The 26,792-nt window shown below is 45.1% G+C and overlaps 1 protein-coding gene across 9 annotated transcripts in view; it reads left to right on the forward strand.

The window, feature by feature from the left end:
- FRMD4A (FERM domain containing 4A) overlaps window positions 1-26,792 on the forward strand; it is a 622,361-nt gene that overhangs the window by 408,542 nt on the left and 187,027 nt on the right. For all 9 annotated transcript variants that reach the window (XM_047739601.1, XM_047739605.1, XM_047739603.1 and 6 more), the window contains exon 2: window positions 25,525-25,590. In XM_047739601.1, coding sequence (XP_047595557.1) covers window positions 25,525-25,590 — 66 coding nt within the window. The remainder of the gene's footprint in view (window positions 1-25,524; window positions 25,591-26,792) is intronic.

A 26,792-nucleotide genomic window follows, 5' to 3' on the forward strand; every position in this document is an offset into this window, starting at 1 on the left:
CACATTGCTAAATCGGAGCTCTTCACTGCTGGCGGCCGGTTCAGTAGCGGTGGTGGGGGGCGGGGGTTTGCTATCGGTGTCTTTTTAGACAACTGGTCAAACTGACTTGATCGGCGTTTACCTGACTGGGTTTTGAGCAGCTGCTTAGACATCCCTCCTGACTCTGCATCCCCTGAGTCTCATCCTTTTCCAAAAGCGGGAGTGCCAGGTGTGGGAAAGCACCAGCCAGAGAGCCGGGAGCAAACTTCTGACTTCATCCAGGGAAGCCACTCCCAGCCCTGGGGAATTGGACCCAGAAATCTCTACCTTACACTTACTGGAACTTAGCTGTGTATGCCATCTTGAAAATATGGACCAAAGTGTGGGGGCTAGGGTGGAGGAGGGAGAACACATTTCACTGTTTTGTTTCTGGTCTTTTCATTGCTCCATGTTCATTCATCGCATTTGACCCCATTTCTCTGGAGTCTGACTTGGACAAGGCCAGGGAGCCAAACCCTTAGATCAGCAGAAACTGGATTTTGATTCTCAAAGTGTCACTTAGCTCCTGCAACCCAGAGTATCAGGGGCTGAGTCCCTTCTGTTGACTGAGGGAACCATTCTGTTGCAAATGAAATCTGGATTTATTTAAGGCACAACAGGAATGAGGGTCATGCAGCAAATAGATTGGAATCCATTTAGTGCTGAGAGGTTAAATAGCCACAGTTAATGTAATTGGAAGCAATATTTGGACTTGCTTTGAAATCGATACTATATTATCCTGCCAATGGATAGAATTCATTAGTTGCCTCCTGATAACTTGGAATGAAGTTTTTCACTTGATGTGCAAAGTTGTGTGGGTAGAAGTAACCTCTTAGGAAAAAAAATAGATTAAAGTCTTCTTGTATTAAAGGGAGGCACTGTTAGTAGAAATGAAGATCAGAGAATCCCTCCACCCTCTTTTGTTCTGACCAAGCATGATCTGCTGCTGTTGTTGCTGTATTCTCTTTGGCACTTGTCTTGAACTAATTTTATTAATAAGACTTGTTATTTATGGCATAGGGCCTCTTGGTGATTTGTAGATGCTGTTGCTAAGTCCCCTGAGAGCCTGGCAGGTGGCTAGTGCCATTAGCATTATCTCGTCGTTGGGGAAACTGAGACCCCTTGAGGTTCGGTGAGTCACCGGTTTCATAATCCCTGAGAAGAGCATCCCAGATGTGTAGAGTGCTCAGTTTTATTGGAACAGCAAAGTCAGAGGCTGAGGTCAGAGAACAAGCCAAGAACAATGAGTCCTTGCTTGGGTTCTGGAACTTGGAAGAAGGCTCTGTGCCTTATCAGCTCTGTGCCATATCAGCTCGATATGCCAGTGTTTGTGCAGGAAGGGGCTGTAGAATCAACTTTGATGAGTTGAGGAAAAAGTGTGATGGGTTTGTGATGGGAAAGGTAGCGAAGAGATGAAGGTCCAAAAATCTTATGTGAGAAGACCTGCTGGGCACCTGTGTGCTTCAGTAAGTGTGGGATGGGATGAGACCTCCTCCGCAGATCTCTACTAACTTTACTGCATACGTGTACCACTTGTGTTCACATCATTGCTCTGTGTGTGTGTGTGTGTGTAAGACACAGTTCTCACACACCATATGCTTCTCTGTTACAAGGGTTGCGTTTAGCCTGACATACTGAATGAACAAGTGATTTCAAATCTAAAGCTTTGTTCTTTGATAAATACTTCTCTTTTAAAAAAGAAGGAACAGTGCAGCTTCTAGAGAATTTCTAGTTTAATATGTCAAAACAAGAAGTAGACATGCTCACGGTTAAAGAACTCTTAAAGTTATTTTAATCCACTCTCCCCACAGTATCAGAATGGATAAGTCCGGATCCAGTGCTGACTTCCATTCACATCTTTTATTTTCTAGATGCCGCCTGACGTATCAATAAAATGTGTGGCAGAAGTTCTCTGTTTAGGTTTACTCATAGTGAAAATCCCAGCACCTCCATTAGAAATGATTTCTGAGACCTCATAAGAGCATAAATCTTGGGATAAAAATCTTCCCTTGGTCATTTGATCTAAATTCCCCAAAACTCTAGTCTCCTTGAGCCAAGGACCCTCAGGCCCACATCCCCTCCTTCCCTCCACAGGACACGGGGCGGTCTCTTTACTCCACCTTCCCGCTTCTGCTGCTTTGCTGTCCATTTGTCTCTGAAATGTGATGAAAGCAACAAAAGGCAATACTGGAGTTGAAGTGAGAAAAGGAGTAAAAGGGACCATTCCATCAGTTGCATGGGATACACAGATACTTGAACTTGCCCTACAGTGAGCAAAAGCAGGGCTGTAAAGCATCTGGACAAAGTGGCTACTGTTGGGGAGTGGTGGGATCTGAGTCTTTTACCTTGTGTTCATTCGAGCCCTAATTAGACTCTGGTACTTCCATAACATTTTCCTTCGTTGTTTTTCCCAAGATGTCTAATCTGAAAAGCTGGTACAGTAACTCTTGGAGCTCTGGGCTTCAGAGTCCCCACTGCACACACAGGCCTGCTGGTTTCACTACCGTGTCCTGCAAGAAGTTTCTGAATCAGCATAAATCCAGCTTATCCAAAATTCTCTCCACAGCAGTTTCCTCTGGTTCCCCAAATCCATCAGCTCCCACCTTTTCCTGTGTCCCAAGGGATCAGCATGTCTCTCTCTTTTAAGGAATAATTTAGACACACCCTTACATTTATGGCCGTTGGTTCTACTCCTAGAAGCATCATCTTAAAAATAATCAGTCGTTATGCCTCTCTTCCTCTCACAGAAGATGATCAGAGCCATTGCTCCTATTTAGTGAATCGCATTAATCCTTATTTGGGGCCTAGTGAGTGTGTACGTGAGTGTGTGTGTGTGTATTCAGTTCTTAACCGTAGCAGTGGAAGTTGGGTAATTACTGACAAGAATAAAGACCATGATTATTGGATGGAATATGAAGAATATAAGGAATCTGGTTCAGCTTAGTGGCCTTATTACTACCAAGTAAGAATCAAGGAAAATAACCAAATAAAAATCAAGGCTGGTGGCCTCAGTCAGAACACAGGCATAGCTAACTCTAATTCACATGTGGAACATCTAGATCTAGGTTGTTAAGCTAGATCTCTATTATCTGTGGTGGTTTCTGGTTTTTTTTTGTTTTGTTTTGTTTTAAACTTGGAGCCCTGGCTATTCCATGATGTAGCACAAGAAGAAATTAGTTGTCCATGGTTGAGAGTATCTGTACATGCACACCCTCTCCCCTAAACTCTATGTCCACCTGGGTCTTCTGGTCTCCCTTTTATTAGCAATTACTTACCAGCGCATGGTTACTGCATACTTCCTGTTCACTTAACGTTCACTGCATTGAACTCCCTGATCATGAGGGGCACGTGGTAGATCCTACTGGAATAAGTCAGTCACTGAGTGACTTTATCATACCTTGCTCCCACATGGATATAATTAGGCATCTTTAGAACACCCCGTGGCCCAAACTAAAATGTACCCTGTGAGGTCATCTTGTGGGTACCTTGCGTTAGCCTATATTGTGGTGTGGCCTTGCCAACCTTAGGGTCAGAAGTCTTGGTACAGATCAAAAACTCTAAACCTTTTAACAATAATTTTCTCTTCAAATCAGCCAAAAGCTAACCCCCCACCCCCACCCTTAAGGCGATATAGCTCTACAGTTTCCACGAAGACTAGCCTGTTCTTCTCATGATTCAGTCTTCTTTGCAAGGCTTTTCCCTTTGTCCTTGCTGTACGAAGAATGCATGAAAAAAAAAAGGCGTGTAATGGGGAATTAGATTGATAATGCATGACAGCGAATGGAAATGATGATCAGAGTGTTGTCAGGCTGTGCCCCATTCATAACCATAAAATGCACAATTACACTCTCACCACACGCCTGTGAAAAAGTATGTAGATGTGACAAACCCAAACTAGGAAACTGAATAGTGTGGAGCCTTCTGGAGCTGTGCAGTGTACCTATACACTGAGCTGGGGAATGCAGTGCTGGCTTACCCATTCCTCTGCTCCCACTGGCTGCCCCCAATAGATATCAGATACTCATTTCTCTGTCTCAGAGAGAGAGCAGAAGAGAGGGGAGGGTGAGGACAAGAACCAGATTGGAGCTGAACACAATGGAGAGTAGTGTTCGGCGTTCTCAATCCCCTTTTATTGGGATGATCGAGTGTTTTGTAACAGAGTAACTACAGAGTGACCAGTAGCACAGATGTAGCCTGCAGGTCTTGGCCGGAGGACAGAGGCCTCAAACCCAGCAGGGTAACGGGGGCTGACGTCACATCGAATGTTCCCTGCAGGCTGTGAACTAGGCACAGATGGGATTTGGGGATTATCAGTCAAGTCAAAGATTTCAGATAGTTGGAGTTCTAGGAATGAGAAGGGGTATGCAGACCATGTTAACAGTTGAAGAGAACCTCACAGCTGCTCAGGGCCCTCGCCAAGGCCTCAGTTACAGCACCAATACTGGAGTCCCCATCACCTGGCAAGGACTTAGACGGGGCATGTAAGTATGGTGGACAAGAGAGTGAGCCATAGTATCATCTAGTGTGGCTTTGATTCCCGGTTTTGCCTCTTGCTAGCTCTGAGGCCTTGGACGAATGACTGAACCACCGAATCTCTCAGCGCTTCCATTGTTTCATTGACAAGAAACATTACATTCGGAGGAGCCAGTGAAACACTATCTGTGAAACACCTAGCACAAAAACATGAGAGACTTAGAATAAGTAATTTTTGTCTTTGCATCCCCATCCTCACCGCCCCCCCCCCCCGCCCCCCTGCAGCGTGACTTGGTTATGTCACCGGAAGGCTCAGCAAGGTACTTGAGAGCACACAGTGGGGTGTGAGAAGGCCACTGGCCCTGGAAGTACGACTCGAGTAAGTGGTACCTCCTCCCTCCCCCAGTCCTTTCAGCCACCAGTGTGTTTTCCGTGTCTGTGGATTCGCCTGTCCTGAACCTTTTGGATCAGTAGACTCAAACAGTAGGTGACCTTACAGTCTGGCTTCTTGTACATGGCGTCGTGTTTTCAAGGTGAAGCCATGTTGTAGTTTTTGGCAGTATGTCTTTCCTTTTTATGGTTGAATAATATTCCGTCATTGCGGGTACAGTGCCTTCTGTGTATCCGTTCAGCTGCTGACGGACATTTGGGTTGATGCCACCTTTTGACTGTTGAATAGCGTTCCTAGGAATATTGGTGGCAAGTGTTTGTTTGAACAACTCTTCTCAGCTCTTCACATACAGACATAGGAGTGGAATTTCTTTTTTTTTTTTTTTTCTTATTTCATTTTTTAAAAATTTTATCATGTTAGATGAGAAGGTTGTGTTTCGTGGGTACACTATTTGCTTTTGGGGTGATGAAAACATTTTAGAAATGAAGGTGATGGTTGTACACCTCTGCCAGTACTGAGTGCCACTGAATTGTACACTTTGTTTAAAATGGTGACTTTTATGTTACAAGAATTTTACCTCAACAAAACAAATAATACTTAAATATCAAATAATACCAAATTTACATTCTTCACAATATAACAAATTGTGTTGTTTTTTTTTTTTTTGATGATTTTATTTTATTTATTTGAGAGAGAGAGAGAGAGAGCATGAGAGGAGAGAGAGATCAGCGGGAGAAGCAGACTCCCCACCGAGCAGGGAGTCCGATGCGGGACTTGATCCCAGGACTCCAGGATCATGACCTGAGCCGAAGGCAGTTGCTTAACCAACTGAGCCACCCAGGCGCCCCACAAATTGTCTTTTCTTGAAAAAAAAAAAAAAAAAAGTAAATGGTACCTCCTCACCTACAATCCTGAGACACGTTTTGTAAAGAGAAAGCAGCATAAGGGAACAGCTGTTAGCTCTGAGACTGTGTGTCCTCTGGCCTCCCAGAAAGACTTCTGCAGGCAAAGGCATCACCCTAGCGATCCTCTCCTATTCGGATGGTAAAGACTTGTTGGCATCCTTCCACATCCGTGACACTCCAGTGAGTCCTGGAACATTAATATGGGGAGGGTTGTTTGGGGTGGGAAGGAAGGAGAATAAGAGAGATGACTTTGCTTTTGCACTGAAAAGCAGAGGGAGAATTTGAATTCTTCCGTTTTCAAAAATGGTAAGAAAAAATAATCCTAGAATCAAAACCAGAATTACAGAGGTTATGTCAATCAGTGGTAATGCCATCTTTTTCTTCACAACAGAGGCAAAAATCCAGTCACTATGTACCGTTCTTTGATTACTTCCCATTCGTTGCCATTATTAGGCAAATTTTCAGCTTCTATTTACTTACGTTTCACTCAAGTAATTACTGCAGAGTTAGTAGCAAAAATAAGCCTAGAACCTGAGTGTCCTAAATGTTTGTGGGAATTTTTTTTATCATTGCACCCACTGCCTGACAGCTCCGAAAATACTGAGTTTCTCCGTAGCAGGAGCAGTCAACATACCAGTTTGCATAATATTCATCAGAAAATATTTAAGCACTTAATAACCTTCTTGGTGTTAGATAAAATAAATCAGAATGATATGTGGTCCATCTTCTGGAAGCAGATTAAACAGGCAAAAGAATAAGAGCATGAAATAAGGGCGCCTGGGTGGCTCAGTGGGTTAAAGCCTCTGCCTTCAGCTCAGGTCATGGTCCCAGGGTCCTGGGATCGAGGCCCGCATCCGGCTCTCTGCTCAGCAAGGAGCCTGCTTCCTCCTCTCTCTCTGACTGCCTCTCTGCCTACTTGTGATCTCTCTCTCTGTCAAATAAATAAATAAAATCTTAAAAAAAAAAAAAAAGAGCATGAAATAAGTATAAAAACAGGGAAAGTATTTCTAGAACATGATAGCCATGTGCAGGACCAGGATATATTTTAGGTGAACCCTCAGGGACAGCTTATAAGAATAGTTCTCCTGGACAGGGTGGAGTGAGTGTTTTTCTGGAGAAAATATAATCTTGGATTTGTTTGTGGTTCCTTATTTCTTTCTTGTGGAAAATATGGTTTCTTTGTCCCTGCACAATGTGGTTTGCCCCCCTCCCTGCCCCGACCGCTGCTGTTTCTAAGGTTGTATCTTACTTAGTACATAGAGAACTTACACTGTTTAGATACAGAGATCTAGAACTTCCAACTTGGAAAGATATCCAGATACTCAAAGAATAAAATCCAAAAACAAAAACAAAACCACCACAGGTCTGTTGTATGTTTTGTTTTTTTGTGTGGCTTTTTGTTGTTGCTCTACAGCTAGATTCTTCTTTTCCTCTTGCCAACAGAACTGACCACACTTTTAGGGAACTGACAAAACCCATCAGAAAAAAATCCCATAATTTCTTGTTTTAGATCTTGTTTTCGGTTTTTCACTGGAAATGGAAAGAAGTCAGTATGTGAGGACACGTGCTTATCTGCATGGGGGACAGGTGGGAGCGAGGACGCTCGGGTTCCTGCAGTTTCCTGAGTGAGCCGGAGGAGAGTGAACGTGAGGACAGAGCACAGCCCAGGCTCCTGCCCTTCTCTCCAGCCCCTCACCCAGGGAGGGCTGCTTGCCTGTCAGACGGGCTTTGGCATGGCCAGTTTCTCCCAGCGTGACCCCTCAGAGGAACACCTGTGACAGTAGTCCCGAGTTAGCAAAGGCAGTGGCGAGTGTCACCTCTGACTACTTCCACCGGTGATGGTTTGACAACCTCTGTTCCTCCTCCTCCTGGGCTCAACCACCATTGTCCTGTGATCAGTGAGTCACTCGCCCGCCTTGCTCTTCCTCCGGCTGCATGACTAGTGTTAAGCTCTTCAAGGCTTTACAATAAATTTCTCTAACACCTTGCTCCTGTGTTTCCTTCCCAAACTCCTTCCGGGAGGGGGGCTGCCCACTCATAGTTGAGCACCTCCCTGTTCTTTCCTGGGTGATTACAAGATCATCGCAGCTTCCCACCTTCCCGTCTGGCACAGGCACACGCACATGCCCTCCCCAGCCTCTTTGCCCCCCTCCTGCCCTCGTTTCCTATAACCCGCAGGACTTCATACGGACTAGAGAGACCCACCACAACCTGGCAGCTCATTTCTTTTCTTAGACCAACTTTCTTAAACTTCTTTTCTTAGACCAACTTTCACACACCGTGTCAGTCTGTCTCGGCTACTGTGAAATTGCATAGGCTGGGGGGCTTGTAAATGACAGATGATTACTTCTCAGAGTTCTGGAGACTAGCCACACACCCCCTTGCCTTTCCCCAAGCACACTTGGCCTTTTCTAGATGTCAGCCTCTTGCAAACACTCAGCCTGGGGATTGGGCAGCACCCCCCATCCCTCCTGTGCTGGGGACATCCCTGCTCATTGTTGAATTCAGACCTCCGATGATGATACCTTCTCAGGTTCCTCCAAGCAGAGCAGCTCTCCTTCCCTTCTCTCCCAAAGTAACCTTATGGCGCCTGGCTCTGGGTTTGATCTCCTGAATTGGAATGACCTGTTTATGTAGGATTTCCACCTTTCTAAGAAAGGACCGTGTCTTACTAATCTTTGATTCTGCAGCACCTAATCTTATGTCTGGCATTTGGTGGGTTCTCAAAAATATAACTGAGTATTTATTTGTCACATCTTGTGGTTTCCCATTTCCTTGCTTGTTTGCAGATAGCTAGAATGACTTTTTCCCTGCGTAAGCCTGGTGTCCTTACCCATCTGTCAGCTCTTCTCTCTCTGCTTTTCGCCAGGATTTCTGTCTCTGGATGTGTCTGTGTCAGAGGGCCAGAGAGTAAGGATGGTACAACACAGCTGTCATCTTTTATGTGAGGCTGGTCTTGCAAACTGTGGCAGGGGGGCAGGAAGTACCTTCATTCAGCCAATCCATCGTTGGGTCAGTCATTCAACACACTCTTTTTTTTTTTTTAAAGATTTTATTTATTTATTTGACAGAGAGAGATCACAAGTAGACAGAGAAGCAGGCAGAGAGAGAGGGAAGCAGGCTCCCCGCTGAGCAGAGAGTCTGATGCGGGACTCGATTCCAGGACCGTGAGATCATGACCTGAGCCGAAGGCAGCGGCTCAACCCACTGAGCCACCCAGGTGTCCCCAACACACTCTTAATGGTGGGCCTCTTATGTCCCAGGAATGTATCTGTGAACACAACTGATAAGAAGTCTTGCCCTCAGGGAGCTTGCAGGCCAAGAGGAAGAGGCAGACAGCAAACATAGTAAATTTCATGGTGCATTAGACGGTGGCAAATGCTCTGAGAAAAAATAAAGCAGAGATCAGAACGTCTGGCAAGGTTGCCATCTTAAATACAGGATCAGAAGGGACACTATGCGAAGGTGATATTTGAGCAGAGCTTTGAAGGATGTGAAGACACGAGCCATGGGAGTGTGTGGGGGAGACATTCTAGGCAGATGAAGGAGCTCCTCAAGGGCCCTGGGAGGGAAGAGTGACGGGGAGGGAGGAGTAAGGAGCCGAGTGTGGAAGAGCAGACTGAGGGGGCGTGTAGAGGTGGGAGTCCTGTGGGCCCTGAAGCAACCACTGGGAGAGGAGGAAGTATTTGGAGAGTACGGATCTGGGAAGCACCGTGGCCCCCTTGGGCTGCACAGGGATGGTTTGGGTGCTGTGTGGGGACAAGACCGTGAGGCCAGGAAGTGCCCTGGGCAGGGTGGAGGGTGTGGGGGGGTGGCCGTTGCAAGAATCTGGCCAGTAATAAAGTGATGATGAAGTGTTCAGGATCTGGATGTTTTAGAGAGAACCACTGAGGTTTTCTGGTGTGGTGGGTGTGGGATGTGAGATGAAGAGAGAAGTCCCCCAGCTGGGAGCCACAGAACAGAACATGGTGATAGAGTGGCCATTACCCAAGAGGGGAAAGCTGCGGGTGGAGGTGGTTTAGGGGAGAAGACAGGTCAGCAACTCTGTTTGGCACACGCTGAGCCTGATATCCTGACACAGAGCCAAATGCAGATGTTGAACGGGCGGGTTTAGGCAGAATCACACACAAGTCGGGGAAAGGAGGAATTCAGGGTGGAGATGCAAAGTGGGGCTTAGCCACCAAGAGGGGATGCGAAATGATGTGAGGCCTCAGCCCTGAACATGACAACATCTGGGGGGGGACACCGTAAGCACCCAACTTCAAAGAGAAGAGGATATAAGATATAATGAAGTGGGGCACCTGGGTGGCTCAGTGGGTTAAGCATCTGCCTTCCACCCAGGTCATGATCTCAGGGTCCTGGGATCGAGCCCTACATGAGGTTCCCTGCTCAGCGGGGGGAGTCTGCTTCTCCCTCTGCCCCATCCCCACTTGTGTGCCCACACATGCATGTTCTCTCTCTCAGATGAATAAAATCTTTAAAAAAATAAATGAAGTACTTCCTTGAAATGTGAAAAACTCTGTTGAGATGTTCCACTGCAGATGGAGCTCTCCATATCCTCCTGAGGGTCTGTCTCTTTTTGGATACGTGAAAAGAATATCTCAGCCTTCATACCTGAATCAGATTTGTTGATGGGTCATCAGCCTACAATAAACTGCATATATTTGAAAGATCTTATTTGATCGGTTTTGACCCGTGTCCATACTGTGAAGCCATCACCACCATCAGGAACTGTCACTCCGTCCTTTCAATCAGTGATACTTCCTGAGACTCTGGTGTGTTTAAAGCTGCCAGGTGGTAGGAAGGATCTAGACTGTAGCCACTACCCATGCCCCCTCTATTTCTGATGCAGCATCCTGGCTTCCCGTACACAGTTCTCTCTCCTAAGGGCTCTGCTGGAAGTACGCTTAAGTTTGGTGTCCACGGAGTTTGAAACGCCATGTGTAGACCGTTTCACACCCGCGCTCCTGGTGAAATCAGGAAAGAGGAAAGATTAGGAACCCTGCCATCCTATAATCAGTGCTGATACAGGCAAAAACTCGTCCCTCGTTCCTCCTTCCACGGAGGCAGCCCAAACAGTAGGCTCAGCTTCATCTTTATTTCTGTGTGTCGTCAACAGAATAATTACCTCCTGCTGAAAGCTCTGAGAAATTGTTCTGTGTCCGATTAGAATTTTTGATTTGACTCGCAGATACAACAGAACGTCTTTACTTCTGTAACTGCTCACTGATGATGTACACCCTGGATATTTTTAGATCTGCCATTTGCCAAACGGTCATTGTGTTTGAATTTCCTGTGACAGCTTTTCCACTGAGAGGCTTGTGAACTGTGCGTGGAGCGGGGAGGACCCTCTTTGGTTTTGGTATCCTCTCCCTTCTTCCTCTGCCCAGCACTCTCCTCCATTTCCCTTCCTTACCCAGCCTCATGCCCACCCCCATTTTTAAGTGGTATTCGGGAAGAAATGGAACAGCTTAGAAACCTGTCCTGTGCGTGGTGCTGTGGCAGCAGCATCAGGAACCCCATGAGCAGGTCCCCAGGACAGTCGGGGATGGTGGGGCAGCCACCCAGTATAGAAACCTCTGACAAGATGAACAGAGGAAGGGAGCCACCATGTGCAGCTCGTGCAAGCGTGGTGGGTCCCTGCCAGGACTCTCCAGCAGAATCCTTTCCAGAGAACTCTAGTTCTGTAAATCTCTGGACAGCAGCGTCTAGCCCAGATGGACTGCCCCCCCATATAGATGTCAGAGGTAGCTGGAGAAACTGCCCTTAATGCAAGCACTTCCGTTTCCTAAGCTCTCCCCACACCCCTTCATAGGGGCATTTGGCCAGGGAGGACGAGGCCTTGGGGCTGTCTCCTGGGCTGGGAGCACCCTGTGGGACTGTGGCTTTCCAGGCAGAGTCATCCATGGTCTTCAGATGCGCTTTGCTGGGAATTTGGTCTGATTTAAGCATGAATCTCAAAAGGGTCAGCTGTTGGGCTGGAATGCTTCCTTCCAAACCTGGAGGACTTGGCATCTGAGCTCGGGGCCCCTAGACTCAGGCCTGAGAGGCACAAGTGGCAGCTTCGTTTCCCATGTAGGTTCCGTGGAAGTAGGTGAGCCATCTATTATATTAGGCGACCTTCTCTGCCTGTGCTTCAAGAGTCTCCTAAGAATAGAATCACACTAGCTTGCAGATGGTCCTGGATACTCTTTTCTGCCCCCCACCACATCCCCAGGGATAGACTATATGGCAGGATACCCCAGCTACCAGTGATGGAAGATTGACAGCAATGCTGCTCATTTGTCACGTGGTCCTCTAGCTACAAAGAATGCATGGTGTTCCATACCCTGTGTGGGGATATGTTCCTACAGAATAGGTAAATTAAAAACATATCTCACTGAATGCAAATTAAGTTGTATAGTACCTAGATTTTGGAGTTGTCCTTGAAATGGTATATAAGAATATATGTTACTTGAATATATATTTATGAATTTATGTAAAAATACATATTGTGAGTGCCTGTTATTGCAGTCAAGTCATTGTTTCTTTTTTTTTATTTTTAATTTTTTAAGTCATTCTGTTTCATTCATGCATATATAATATCCTTTTAATGTTAACCAAATACTTTCGGTAAAAATGGGAAAACCTATTTCTTCATAAGACCCATAGTTGTAACAGTGTGATCTCATCCCACTAATCACAATATAAGCAAAAATTGAAAAAATTTTCATTTGAAATGACCGATTAAATTAGACATTGGAGCTAAAGAGGCATATTCATGTTACCAAGAAAATGTCATTGAGGTTCTTGGATTTCAAATACATGAATACCAAACCAGTAACAGATGCATAAAACCAAAGATTCCACAGCATTATATTTTAAGTAGAGGACATTTGTTTGCATATTTATATGAAGGAATTTAGTAGGAAAAAAAGTAGAATAGTGTGTTGGTGCCTACCCCTCTACAGTGCGATTTTTATAAAAAACTCTTCTGAAGCAGGAAATGGATGTTGGGAACATTTGGTTATCAAATGTAATATTGTAACAGGAGCATTATAAGTAAACACATACATTATTAAAATGAAATTTTGGGGGGGGAATTCTTGTCTGTGGCTGTGCACATATATCCATAACATACCTTAGAGTGTGTCTGTCCCACTGGAGTTCAATAACCCTTTTTTACACTGTCCCTGGCCAAAGGTCTTCTGGCTCCTTCCTGATCACATGCAGTGACGAGGGGGCAACCCATTACGTTTTGAACAATGATGCTTGTTGGAAAGTTCTCCCACTGTTGAATTCACATGTGTCTTCTGGAACTTCTGCTCTTTGATTCCATTTCTGCCCACCAAAGCAAAGTTCTCCCTCTTCATTAAATTATTAAATGTAATCATCAGATTAGCATTAAATCATTAAGTTGGCCAGTCCCCACATCCAGGCATCCCCCGTTGGATTTATACCTGTTACTCCTTGGAATCAGTAATCATTCCCCTTCTTCCTCACTCACATATCTTGACATGGACAGTAGATTATATAGACTTATCCTACCTCTAGAGCCTTTGCTGTTTCGGCTGGTATGCGGTTTTCCTCTCAGTCCTGAGAAGACCTGGTTTCCGGATCTTTACCCAATCTGCTTACTCTCCTTTGCCTTGCTCCACTTTCTTTCATTTCCTGTGTAAAATATGGTGCCCAGAACGAACACAGATTTCCAGAAATGGTTTAACCGTGGTGGAGTGTGGGAGGCTGCTTAATTCCATTATTCAGGAAGTTATGCTTCTAGCATGTGAACTAAGAATAGGGCCCCAAACTATAAATAATCTGATCCCAGCTGTTAAATTTTGAAGCTACCATCTGAACCTCCCTGTGAACTATACATTTGGTCAGCACACGTTCTTCATTTGTTATGAGTCACAGGGGGTCGCGCAGATACTAAGAAAGACAGCTTATATTTAGTATTTCTGTACAGTTTGCCAAGTGCCTGTGTATCTTCTTAGATACTGAGCTTCAATACTTGCACTTAAAACCCTCTTTCCGAACTCCCCTTATGTCTGTATCATTTAGGATGAAATTGATTTGAAAATGATGTTCTGGGATGCCTGGGTGGCTCAGTTGGTTAAGCATCTAGCTTTCTGGCTCAGGTCATGCTCCCAGGGTCCTGGGATGGAGCGGCATCAGGTTCTGTGCCCAGCAAGAAGTTTGCTTCTCCCTCTCCTTCTGCCCCTCCCTCCGCTCATGCTCTCTCTGTCTCCTCTCAAATAAATAAGATTTTAAAAAGAAGAAGAGGAAGATGATGTTCCATGGCTCCTTACTATTTCAACAGTGGATGTACCATCCTCAAGCTATTGAATATATGGCCTTCTTATCATCATAATTAGGGTTCTCTAGCTGGTTTTCTCACTGCTCCTCGTCCACCCACCACTCTCTGCTCACACCTCTTCTGCATAATCCATGTTTCCAGAACATGCCCAGCTCCCACCCGTCCCAGACCTTTTTACATCAGGATGCCTCTGCCAGATGTCCTATTGTTCATAGACCACTTCCAGTCCCCCAGGTGTGAGTTATGGTCTCTCCTACCCTCTGCCCAGAACATCTCACACCCTCCCTGTTGTCACACAGATTATCCTGTAATGGCCTGTTAACTTCGGTATCTCCTCTGTGGGGTACAGAAGCTCATTAAATATAGGAACAAAATCATGTTCATCATTATATATCTAATAAGATGCCCTGCACGTAATACTATACTGTAAATCCTTGCCGAATGAACCCACACTCTGGTGGACATTATTGTATATCACCCTCTAACCCCCCCCCCCCATATCATTAGGATGGGTTGGTCACTAGATTACTTACTCTCTAGAGTACTGGAGACAGAGATACATCTCTTCTTTAGAAGAGAAATTACCCAGCCAGAGGAACTTTTTAGCCATTTGCAGTGTAATTAATTCCTGTAGGGTATTAGTAACCTGAGAATTAATTTGTAATTATATACTAATGAAATAATTTTATCTTTAATAACATTAACAACTCCTTGTAGTTGTTATCACCCTCCCCCCAAAATTTGCAGTTGCTTTTTTCTTTTTGCTCAGGGTGTTTGTAAAGTAAAACTCCTTTTTTTTTTTTTTAAGATTTTATTTATTTAACAGGCAGAGATCACAAGTAGGCAGAGAGGCAGGAAGGGAAACAGGCTCCCCACTGAGCAGAGAGTCTGATGCAGGGCTCCATCTCAGGACCCTGGGATCATGACCTGAGCCGAAGGCAGAGGCTTAGAGGCTTAACCCACTGAGCCACCCAGGTGCCCCAAATTACTTTTTTTTAATGGAAATTTTTTTTTAGATTTTTTTATTTTTATTTTTATTTTTATTTATTTGTCAGAGAGAGAGGAGCGAGAGTGAGCACAGGCAAACAGAGTGGCAGGCAGAGGCAGAGGGAGAAGCAGGCTCCCTGCCAAGCAAGGAGCCCGATGTGGGACTCGATCCCAGGATACCGGGATCATGACCCGAGCTGAAGGCAGCTGCTTAACCAACTGAGCCACCCAGATATCCCAGTGGGAATATTTTTAAGGTGGACCAGTGTCTACATTTTCTCCTTTGGGCTCACCCATTGCTTTCATGCTTAGAAAGCCCTAATAATTACCTTTTTTTTTTTGAGATTTTATTTATTCATTTGACAGAGAGTGCGCGCGCAAGTGCATGATCACAAGCAAAGGAAGGAGCAGAGGGAGAGGGAGAAGCAAACTCCCTGCTGAGCGGGGAACCTGATGTGGGACTTGATCACATGACCCCAAGATCATGACCTGAGCCAAAAGCAGATGCTTAACTGACTGAGCCACCCAGGGACCCCAGTAATTATCTATTTTTAATATTCACTTTATGAACGCTGGGAGGAATTTATTTGGGGGAAGGAGGTGCAGTTAGTTTATTTTGTAGTAGCTAGCCCACCATTTCCCTTCTTGCTTCAGAAGATTGACACCAACCCAGAACTGAGTAGTTCAGTGGTTCCTCTTTCAACAAAAATTGATTGGCCCCAGATAATGAAAACATTCCTTTCCTCTCTTGTCCCTTGAGCCTGTCTTTAAAGGTTCTTTGATTGTTCTTAAACTTCCCTTATTTTGCATGATAGTTTTGGTTTTCCAGCTCCATCCCTGTCAGTCTGTGACGCATTGAAAACATTTATCATATTGGTAGAGAATACGTATAACGTACTGTGCACCGTGAACACACTGCATGTATTCTACCAAAAGCTTGTCTCCTTTGGGAGTTCTCTGTGCAAATAACTCTGTATGCTTGGGATATCTCACTCTTCACTCTCTCATTCAATTTTATTTTTGTTAGGTTATGAAATTTTTACCTGTAAAGTCTCTGTCTCATAAAAACAATATTCCTTAAGGTCCATAGAGTCAACCTTTTTATTTCTTTTCCTAGACTTTTAAAAAACTGTTTCCCCTGTGTCTGGGGTCCTTGTATGACTACACCGTCCTCCTACTATAAAAATTCCAAGTACAGTCATCAAACCAAAGAAAGAGTAAATACTTACCTTTTCCTTTGGAAGAAGCATCTTCCTTCCACCCCCATGGCTCTGCCACTAAGATACTAAGTCTAAAACTCCACACAGCCAAGAACATATGTCATTTTCTTGCATCTGTCCTTACTTCCAGGAGCACAGTGGGATGTTAGCTGGGTATGTAAGTTCTTGTTGTTTCTTTGCCTGTTATGTTTTATTGGGGTTTATACCTCACTCAGCCACCTTTAAAGCCTGTCTGCATGGACACCTGTGCTGTGAACAGTGTGTGAATAAGAATAACACCCTGAACCTGCCCAGAGAAACAGGTGCAAGAACTTTGATCTCTTCCACTGACCTTGCAGACTGTGGTCTGGCAGAGCCAGCTGCCCAGCATTGACCCACGTGTCACGCGCTGACTTTCCTCAGCCACCCTTCTGCAGCCTACTCCATGTTCCTCATATCAGCTCTCTGTTGGTGACGGCTGGCTCGCCCAGCATGACTCTGGGAGCTGCTGTGGCTGGGGAGAAGGACTGGCTGGCCAGGGTCTCTATCAGGGTGAGATTCCCCCCTCTATGGATGGCCAGGCCCCCACAGAGCTCTGCTCAAGGTCCTGGCACTTGCTCAGGGCAGGTGACTGTCACCCAGATGAAGCCTGTCCACACCGGTCCCCCCACCCGCCCTGCCACATAGCCAAAAGTCTTGTGTGAGTGGGCAGAAAGCCTCAGCCTCACCTGGGGCCATCCTGGAATTGGGGGGCGGGAGGAGAGGTATACCGTCTGCTGCCCTTCTGACACTCCTGCTCAGAAGAGTCTTGAATTCATGGACTGGAAACTTCTAAAGGTAATATTGATTGAGAGCCTGCTGTGCACCAAGCAGAGAGCCCACCCTTTCCCTGCATTAACCTAGTTCCTCCTCACAGGGCGGTGCTGTGATTGTGCCCGTGCTGTGGACCAGGGAATAAGGCTTGATTGGGTATTTCACATGCTCTCCTCCTCCCTCTGAGAGGCTCCGCTGCAGATGCAGAGAGTGTGGGCGGCAGAAGGCCACAGGTGTGTGTGTGGGGGGGGCAGGGGTGGTCATACTCGGAGATAAAGGAGAGCCTGTCTGCAGAAGGTGCCCTAGCAGAACCCAAGTGGGGCCATCCAGTTACTGCTCTCTAGGCATGTAGCTAGTTGGAAGGAGGTGCAGAAAGCTCCGTGCCTTCCAGAACCCTGGATGCTTCATGCACATCGGTCATGGGAGTGAGCTTCCTGCCCTGCTCCCGGGGTTGGTGCACAGGCAGCCTACAGAGCCCATGTGTTTGGATCTCCCGGCGCCCGAGTCCTCCTGACCGTGTCCTCAGAATGGTTGGCCTCAGACAGAGGACAATGATGGCCTGTCCCACGGTGGCCCTGGGTGGCACCGACTCCACCTTGTCTTTCCACATCTGCAACAGACCTGTCTCACCTCCACATCAACAGCTTGTCCTTAAATGGTAAGGTCTTGTTGGAAGGTGGGAAGAATACCCTTCCTCCCTTCCTCCTCTGCAGCTTAGCGCTGACACCGAGTCCCTCTGTCCTGGGATCACGAAGCTCATCACTGGGGCTCCCTGGCTGTCCTCACCGCTCGCTTGTCTGGGTCCATTCCTCATCCTCTAGACGTTAGGCCCAGAAACTGTTAGTGTTTCTTGACCCTCTCTGCCCTGTAGTACCATCTGGAAAGACTAAGACGGATTGTCTCCAGGACCTGTGGCTTGATCATGCATGGCAGTAGTCTTCTGGGAGGCAGGGTCCACCCCAGAGCAGTGGCCCTGCACAGCCTCCGAGCCCTGAGTGCACCCATGACACCACGACTTCTCTCCCTGCATTATTGGAGGAAGTGCCGGTTCCTTGTGTGGAAGGTAGAAGCGGGATCTGAGCAACCATGGCCCTAAAACATGTTTTCCACAGATCCTCTGGTAAAGCACCAGCCCTGCTTGTGACCTCATCAGATGCAAACTTGGGGAAGGTTGAGCTTTGGGAATGCAAGGCTTTTTCACCTTTTATAATCCGTCAGATTGCCTTGTGATATTGTTTCTAATGGAGCCACTCACTTAATCACCTTCCTCTGGTTTTGATAAGTCACAACTGTATTCAGCAGCCAAGAGCATCAAGGACATGCCTGTGTGTCCTTCCTTTAAATCCAGGAGACTTGTGGTAGAGACAGAGATGACACAATCTGCAAAGGACATAGGGCGAAATAGGGACAAGGTCATTCTCTCTGAATTGGACCTCTGGTGTGTAGCACCATGTGTCTCCTTCCCCAGTTGTGTTATTTTAATATGATGTCACTTAAAGACAAAAATGGTAGGCTTGAATATGGGGATAATTATAATAAAAGTGGGCAAAATACCTTTAACTTTTAAAGGGGAGGCAGAGCCTCCTCATGCCTGTTAAAATGTTATAATATTACATTTTAATAGTTTATTCTGTCTGGCATCTCCATGGTACAAGTTAGGTGTGAGCAGCAGCAAAGGGATGGGTATTTTCAGTAAATTTTAATTTGCCCAAAGTCCTTTCTGTGTATTTACTGTGAGTTGCATTTCTTGAGAACACTGTGCGCATATCACATTCATTCATCTCCTGGATGCGATAGCTTTATGATTATCGAGATGTCATGAGTCTGTGACTTTCTGGTACCTTCGCTGAGTCGTTGGGCCTTCGTTAGTGTGAGAGGAAACCAGAGTGGAGAGAGGAATGTCAGTCACATGTTGAGGTGACCCTGAGAGCAGACGCTCTAACAGTGAGTTGCACTGGGAAGTTGTAGTCATGTTTCTGGAATTTCCTTCTGAGCCGCAGAAGGGCCCAGGTCAAAGGGCGGATTGTGAGGTGCTGCCGTAGCACATCCGCCCATCCAGCTGCCTTGGGCTGCCTCACGGTTTCATGGACCAGTCCAGGAGGGGAGGCTTGTCTCTGTGTTGTCTGGACCTTGGCTTGGAGGCTTTTGAAATTTTCTATTTGATGGTAGAATTTTAAAAGATAGGATTTCAGGCTTGGGAGGGGGGAGTATTAATAACTTTTCTAAATAAAGCATGCTTTGGAAATTTTAATCCTTTCCTTTATACAATCCTAGTGAGGCTTTAATATTTCTTAACTTTGTTGTCTCAGAAAGTTACTGTCTCCAAAATGGATATGAGTCACAGCACAGTGCCTTACTGTGCACAGAGACGCACCAAGTGGGTGTGTTCAAAGCTGGGTTCAAAGCTCCGTTTGCGGTTTGTGAACATTGCCTCCCCTCCCGGTGTCCACCCTGCCCTCATCCTATTCCCCGGTGCCTCAGGGATAACCGTCTCCGTATAAATGTGCCTTAGGAAATATTTTGTAAGTCTTTATTTTTGAAAGCCACGTGCATTGCTAAGCTTGGAATCAGTGCCCCTATAGTCATTTGTACAACTGCACTAGATTTCAACGAAAAGGTCATCCATAGTGGAACTAGGTATGTGTACCATAGTGTATAACTTACTTGGCAAAGGGCAAGTAACAGGAAAGGGAGGTATCCAAGCAGTGGCTCAGAGAGTGGTAGAGAGAGAGAGAGAAAGAGAGGAAGAGCAGGAGGAGGAGAGACAGGGAGAGAGCGGGAGAGATGCTCTGTAGAGAAAAGGATGATAATACAAAGCATAATTAAAAATGGGATTTGCTTCGTTTTGAATTTGAAGAGAAAATGTTCCTAATAAAACAGGTTTGCACGTGCTGAACTTGGTAGCCTGCCCTTCTCCATATAAAGCATCTGAAAATCCCCATGGTTGGGGGGGTGGTATTTGTCATTGCTAGTTAGTTATTATTTGTTTTTTAATAATGACTTGGAGGGGGGACTCCCCTGCCACATTCGGACAGTGGTTCCTTCCACCAACAGGAAGATTTCAGGATAGTGGAGAAGGATGCCCTAAGACATAGATATTTATAAATGTCCCCCCTTTTCAGGTCTGTCCTCCCTGAGCAACTTCTGATCACAGTTGGCTTACCATTAATTCCACCTGCAGAGAAAGAATGTGTCAGACCTTTCGTCTCCAGTATTTTGACCCTGTGTGACAGTTGTAATTCTTAGTTGTAAACTAATTAATCTGATTGATACATTAAAAACATAGGCAATCTAAAACAATTTTATTGGGAACAAAGCTTCTCAGGATCCATTTCCTATAGGTGACCTCAAACACGGTCATTCATTTTTCTAGATAAAATTTCTTTTTTACATTTTTTTAAATGGAAAAAAAAAAAAACCCAAAGCTTTTAGTAGTATTGAGATGGGATGGGAGGGAACTACGCCTACTTCCTTAGCACATCAACTATTTTATTTTTGCCTCCCAATTCCAGTCCAAGTGCACGATAATTTTATTGGCTGCCTCAATAGGACACGTAGCAATTCATATTCTGGTATGCTCCCTTAAGCTAGTAGCAGAAATGCATTTCTCTGTTTATCAATAGTCTTCCTGATTCAGTGTGCCTCTTAACAGCAAAATTGGGTCAATGGGGTGGATACCTCACTTCTAGAATAACACTTTGCCATATATTCCTTGAAAATCACAGAACCTTTAGCAGGCCTCTGCTTGGTATGGAATTGTATTGTAGCGAAATGATTTATGCTGGAGTGGTCGCCAGCTGACATCTACCAGAAGCCTTGTTCTCCAAAAGGCTTTCCTCTGGGGGGGGTGGGGGTGCCAACGCTGCAATTGTGCCTCCCAGCAGCTGAAAATGAAAACAAGCAAAGCCGTATTATTTTACAATTGTTAGCATTCAAAAGAAAATTTCAAAATGCCTGAAAAGCCAGACAAAGCTACAGATGTCCACTCTTTCCCAGTCCACACCCAGAATGGTAAACCTTTTCTGAACTGATGAGAACAGGATACTCTAGTCTTCTTTCAGTATGGAAGGACAGACTGCCCTTCCCCCCGCCCCTGCTTGGAGGGGAAAAAAAAAAAAAAAACCCCACAGCAATGCCGTCCAACAAAAGGCGAACGTTCAAAAACCTGATGATTCAAAGTTGAGTCTCTGTTTGGATGCCCTGCTCTGGGCTGCCCTTTTTTTTTTTTTTTTTCAGGGACATTTTGCCTTCCCAAAGGGAAGCAGCTTAGAAATTCCCTGTTCAAATAGGGAACGTGCTTAGAAATAAATTCCCCGGGACTGAAAACCGAGGCATTTTGGAAGAGAAGAGTAAACTTGGAAAACTTTGAGTAGATGTTAACATCTTGATGTATAGCTAATTCCTTCAACTGCTGAGCAGATAAGGTGAGATTATTTAATGGAATGAGGATTTTATTTTTCAGATGAAAATGAGAGCCTCACAGTAAACTCTGAGGTATGGGGTATGAACTCAAAGTCATGTCATGTGTTGTGTGCTTTGAAATATTTTGGGAAAATGATGTACTGCCTCCTTATCATGGCAATTAAAACGTCATTTGATCCAGTAATATCTTGGCGGTACCAATTTCCCTTTGTTTTTGTCAAATTTATTAGAATGTGGTCAAGGGGGGGCGCCTGGGTGGCTCAGTGGGTTAAGCCGCTGCCTTCGGCTCAGGTCATGATCTCAGGGTCTTGGGATCGAGCCCCGCGTCGGGCTCTCTGCTCGAAGCAGGGAGTCTGCTTCCTCCTCTCTCTCTGCCTGCCTCTCTGCCTGCTTGTGATCTCTCTCTGTCAAATAAATAAATAAAATCTTTAAAAAAAAAAAAAAAAAGAATGTGGTTAAGGAAGTCAAGAACGTATCCTTAACCTTCTACAATAAAGGAAGCTCAAAACTTTGTGTTCTAAAGATGCTGAGGACCAGCAGCATTTAAAAAAAAAAAACAAATTCTCCTCTTTCCTCACCCTTCAGAGACTTTTCTGAAACCTGTAATAAATGTCTTTAAAGGAATTTCAAAGTAATGCTGGCTGGTTATAGCACTTTTCTTCCTTGCACTTCCACTGTGGTAACCTTGGGTGCCTTCATTAAGAACTGACTGCTAGAAATTTGTACCTTTTAAACTTTGGTTTCACCAGTTTCCCTCAGCCCCCTGGCCTTCCAGCTCTGGCAGCTACCAGTCTGGGCTCTGTATCTATGAATTTGGTGTTTTGTTTATTCGCTTGTTTAGATTCCACCTATGAGAGCATTTGTCTTTCTCTGACTTAACGTCACTTAGCATAATGCCCTCAGGGTCCATCCTTGTCACGAAGGGCAAGATTTCCTCCTGTCTTACAGCTGAGTAATACTCCACTGCATATATACACCACATATATTTTTTTTAAGATTTTACTTATTTATTTGACAGAGAGCGAGATCACAAGTAGGCAGAGAGGCAGGCAGAGAGAGAGGGGGAAGCATGAGGGGGAAGCTGAGAAGAGAGCCCGATGCAGGGCTCGATCCCAGGACCCTGAGATCATGACCTGAGCCGAAGGCAGAGGCTTTAACCCACTGAGCCACCCAGGCGCCCCACACACCACATATTCTTTCTCTGTTTATTCACCTGTGGACACTTAAGGTTGCTTCTGTGTCTTTTCTATCGTACAGAATGCTGCCTTGAAAATGGGGGTACATTTATCTTCTTGAATGAATGTTCTCCTCTTCTTTGGGTAAATACCCAGAGTTGGAATTGCTAGATCACATGGTGGCTCCATTTTTAATTGAGGACCCTCCATACTGATTTCCACCGTGGCCGCCCTAATGGGCATTCCCACCAGCAGTGTGCGAGGTTTCCCTCTTCTCCACACTTTCCTCAACACTTGTTATTTCTTGTCTTTTTGGTAATAGCCATTCTAACACATGTGAGTTTGATAGCTCATTGTATTTTTGATTTGCATTTCCCTGATGATGCGTGATGTCGAACAACTTCTCATGTGTCTGTTGGCCATCTCTCTGTCTTCTTTGGAGAAATGTCTGTTCAGATCCTGTGCCCATTTTGTAATAGGATTGTGTGAGGTTTTGCTATTGAGACATCTGAGTTCTTTATATCTTTTGGATATTAACACTTTATCAGATACATAACTGGAAAGTATTATCTTCTATTTAGTAGCTTGCTTTCCATTTTGTTGATGATTCCCCTTGTTGTGCAGGAGTTTTTTGTTTTGTTTTGTTTTTTAATTTTATTCATTATTTGTCAGAGAGAGAGAGAAGAGAGCAGAGGGAAAGGGAGAAGCAGGTTCCCTGCTGAGCAAAGAGCCCAAATGTGGGGCTCGATCCCACGACCCTGGGATCATGACCTGAGCTGAAGGCAAACGTTTAACCAACTGAGCCATCCAGGTGCCTGAGCATTTTATTATTATGTTGTTCCAATTGTTTGTTTTTTGAAGCTGACGGATTTTTTAAATGAAGTCAGTCAGCTAAGATGCCACCTATGTGCAAAGTTGGTAGATTCTAATGGGATTTGAGCCCTTTCTCCTTTTAAGGCAGTTAAAACCTAAAGTTAGGAGTCCAAAGAATGAATAAGGACTTTTCATAGACCTGTCTTACATCCATGGCCACCAGCTTCAGCTTATATATGTGCAAAATGACATACCTTTGGACTGGTTTCCTTGTTTTTTAACTCTATTTTAACCTCTGTTGGAGAGCCTGTGAGCATGTAAAACTTCTCTTGGTGCTTTTTCTCAGAGCTGGGGTCTGCCGAGTTACTCTTATAACTCAGATTCAAGAGACTTTATTTTGGCCCCATCCAGGCACGTGTGCTGTTTTGGTTAGGATGCCATAACTAGGGAAATCTGACTTGATGGTAGTTGGAGAGGTTGGCTTCTTCTGAGGAGGGAATAAGAGAATTTTCCCACAGGAGTTCATGCCAGCTTTGGACATGCTGATCGTTAGAGGACAATCCCTGTTGAACAGGAAGAGAAGATGGTATCTGTTGCATTGTTCCTGGAGAAAGCGCTCATGAGAGGGGACTGGGATGGCTGGGCATGGAGATAGGGCCAGGATCTGCCCGCGTGCTTCCCTCCCCTTGATCTGCATGAAGTGGCTGCTAGGTGGGCAAAAAGAAGGTGGTTTCAGAGGGGGCTACGGAGTCATAGAAAAATACGAGAGCTAGATGGAAACTTCTGGGTCTTCTGGTCCAGACAGTGGTGTCAGAACTAGCTCTTAGCTGTTGTGAGAGCCCTTGGTACGTTTTTGGGAATTCCGTGTGCCAGTGGTAAAAACATGAACATCATTAAAATGAAATTCTCTAAATTTAGAGGTAAGTACCTTATATTAAAAACAAAGGTAGTAAAAACTCAAAACCCGTTACTCATGCCTGGAAAATTTCCTGATTATTTGACTCTACTCTCATCCATGCCCCTGGGGTTATTTAAGGTTACCGTATGTGTAGGAGATATGTTGTCAGGACACTAGCTTGAAATCAGACCCAGGGAAGCTATCTGGAGTGCAGCAAGACAAGTTTGGGTTGGAGTGGTGGCCAGCTGACATCGATGGGAAGCCTCATTCTTTAAAAGATTTCCTTTGAGAGTGTTGCCAGGGCTCCAGTAAATGCTACAAATGGAGGCTTCTTCCTTCCAGAAAGCCAGTGATTAAACATTTCAGCTGCACTCCCCTGGGCTCAGCCCACTCACTTTTGTACATGAGACGGGGCTGCAGAGATGAACAGACCCTTGTCCAAAGGCCTGCAGCCAAGACAAGACCCAAGGATGCCTGTCTGGGTGCTCTCCCTTACACTGCCGGCAGTGTGCGTAGTGAAAGGGGCAAGGGTCAGGTTTAGCTGTGAACATTCAGCTCCCAGGTTCCTCTGTCACCAGGGAAAATACTATGGGGACCAGGTAACAAATGAGTAACACAGAAATCTTGTGGAGAAAGAAGCTTCACAGAAATCAGAAGCAGTTGCCAGAGGAGTGCTAGTCTGCTCCTGGCTGCTCTATAAGGGGGACGAGGTGGTGGAGCCCAGATGCTGAAATCTTTCCCCAATGTGTGGTGATGAAATGATTGAATGGAAGAATGACTAAAGCATGGAACACTTATCACCACCTGGTATTAGGTTATGAATGTGTTTGCTGATTTATTTCCTATCTCCTCCATAAGAATGTAAGCTCCATGCGGGCAGGGACCTTGTCTTATGTGTCGTTGTACACCCAGCTCCCAGCATGGTGCCTGGCACAGAAAGGGGCTCCATAAATATTTTTGAAGGAACGAATGAACGAATTGATCCTGCCAGCTCTTAGCATTGTATAGCTCCATCCCTGGGGGACATTTTGCCCAGGCGATGGTGGCTGGTGGCGCCCGGCCCAGGGGGCGTGTTCGTTTGCTGTGTGTCAGGCTGTCAGATTCTCAGTGACCATCGTTTGTCTTTCTTTGTAGATGACGGAGGGCCGTCGATGTCAAGTACATCTTCTTGATGACAGGAAGCTGGAACTGCTAGTACAGGTAACTGATTTTGGCCAACATTCTAAGTTTCTTCCGAGGCTGATGTGGTTCGGACTTCAATTCAGCCAATGGGTGGGGAGAGGATAGAAGTGGTTTTTAAATGGGTATCTGGTAGAATCTAGGAGAGAAGGGCGGCACACCATGGTATTTTTGTGCTTGTGAGCGCTATTTTTGTTCATTCTGTTTCTTTGTACACCACGCCTAAGGCATTCAAGGCCAGATGTATATCTAACCTATTGTTGCAAAGCTCTAGAAAAGGAAATTCCGCAGCTGCCATCAGCAATTTCTACTTGCAGGAGTTAACTGGAATATAATGTAAATGACTCTTGCCGCAACTGTAACTGATGCACGTCTTCCCTACTCAGAGAGGGCTGGAAAACCATTTGCTTTTTCCAAGTGAATCCTTCATAGGTGTGGGAAAGAAGAGGCAATCTCCTGGCTCTGGCTCCCTTCCAGGAGCAACATAACCCTCATCCCACGTGTCCACAATGTATCACTCTTGAATACCTATGTCTCTGTGGACACTCCGGAGATCCGTCAGTCCATCTACAAACTTTGCACCCACCCATCGGAGTCAGAGAAATCAGAGCAGTATTAGAATCACAGACTCTGGCCTTGTTTAACTTGTTCTCAAAAGAAATCATCATCATACCTAGAGCTCCAAAGAATCACAAAGTTGCCCAACTTGATTTAAAGACCTTAATTCCAAATCTGTTGTTTGACTCCAAGTTTTAGAACTATATTTGCTTGAAATTCTCGAACGTCTATCAAATTCTTAGAGCAGTGCCCCTCATTATCCAGAACATTTTGCCAAACAATATGTAATTTATCACTAGGTTGAAATAACACCTTCATGCTCATTCACTGGTGGGGGCGGGGGGGGGGGGGCGGGGATGATACTGCCACAATGGGAAGATTTGCGTAGAAATACTCTAATGTCACGTTCCCTTGTACATACTGCTTGGATTTGAAAATATTTGAATTGCTAATAACTTAAAGGAGTTAATACTTTCAATTAGCTTTAAATTATAAAAGCAATGTAGGAAACAAAGTAGGAAAAAGCTCATAATCACAGCCCACTCATTTACCTACTAGTCTCATTTCAGCACATTTCTTTCCAGCATTTTTCAGATTTCTATTTCTTATGTGGTTGTAAACGTAATGTGTGTAATTCTATGTTATTTTTCCATCTAACATTGTCT

Source organism: Lutra lutra, chromosome 8, assembly GCF_902655055.1.
Source record: "Lutra lutra chromosome 8, mLutLut1.2, whole genome shotgun sequence".
Classification (NCBI taxonomy): Eukaryota; Metazoa; Chordata; class Mammalia; order Carnivora; family Mustelidae; genus Lutra; species Lutra lutra.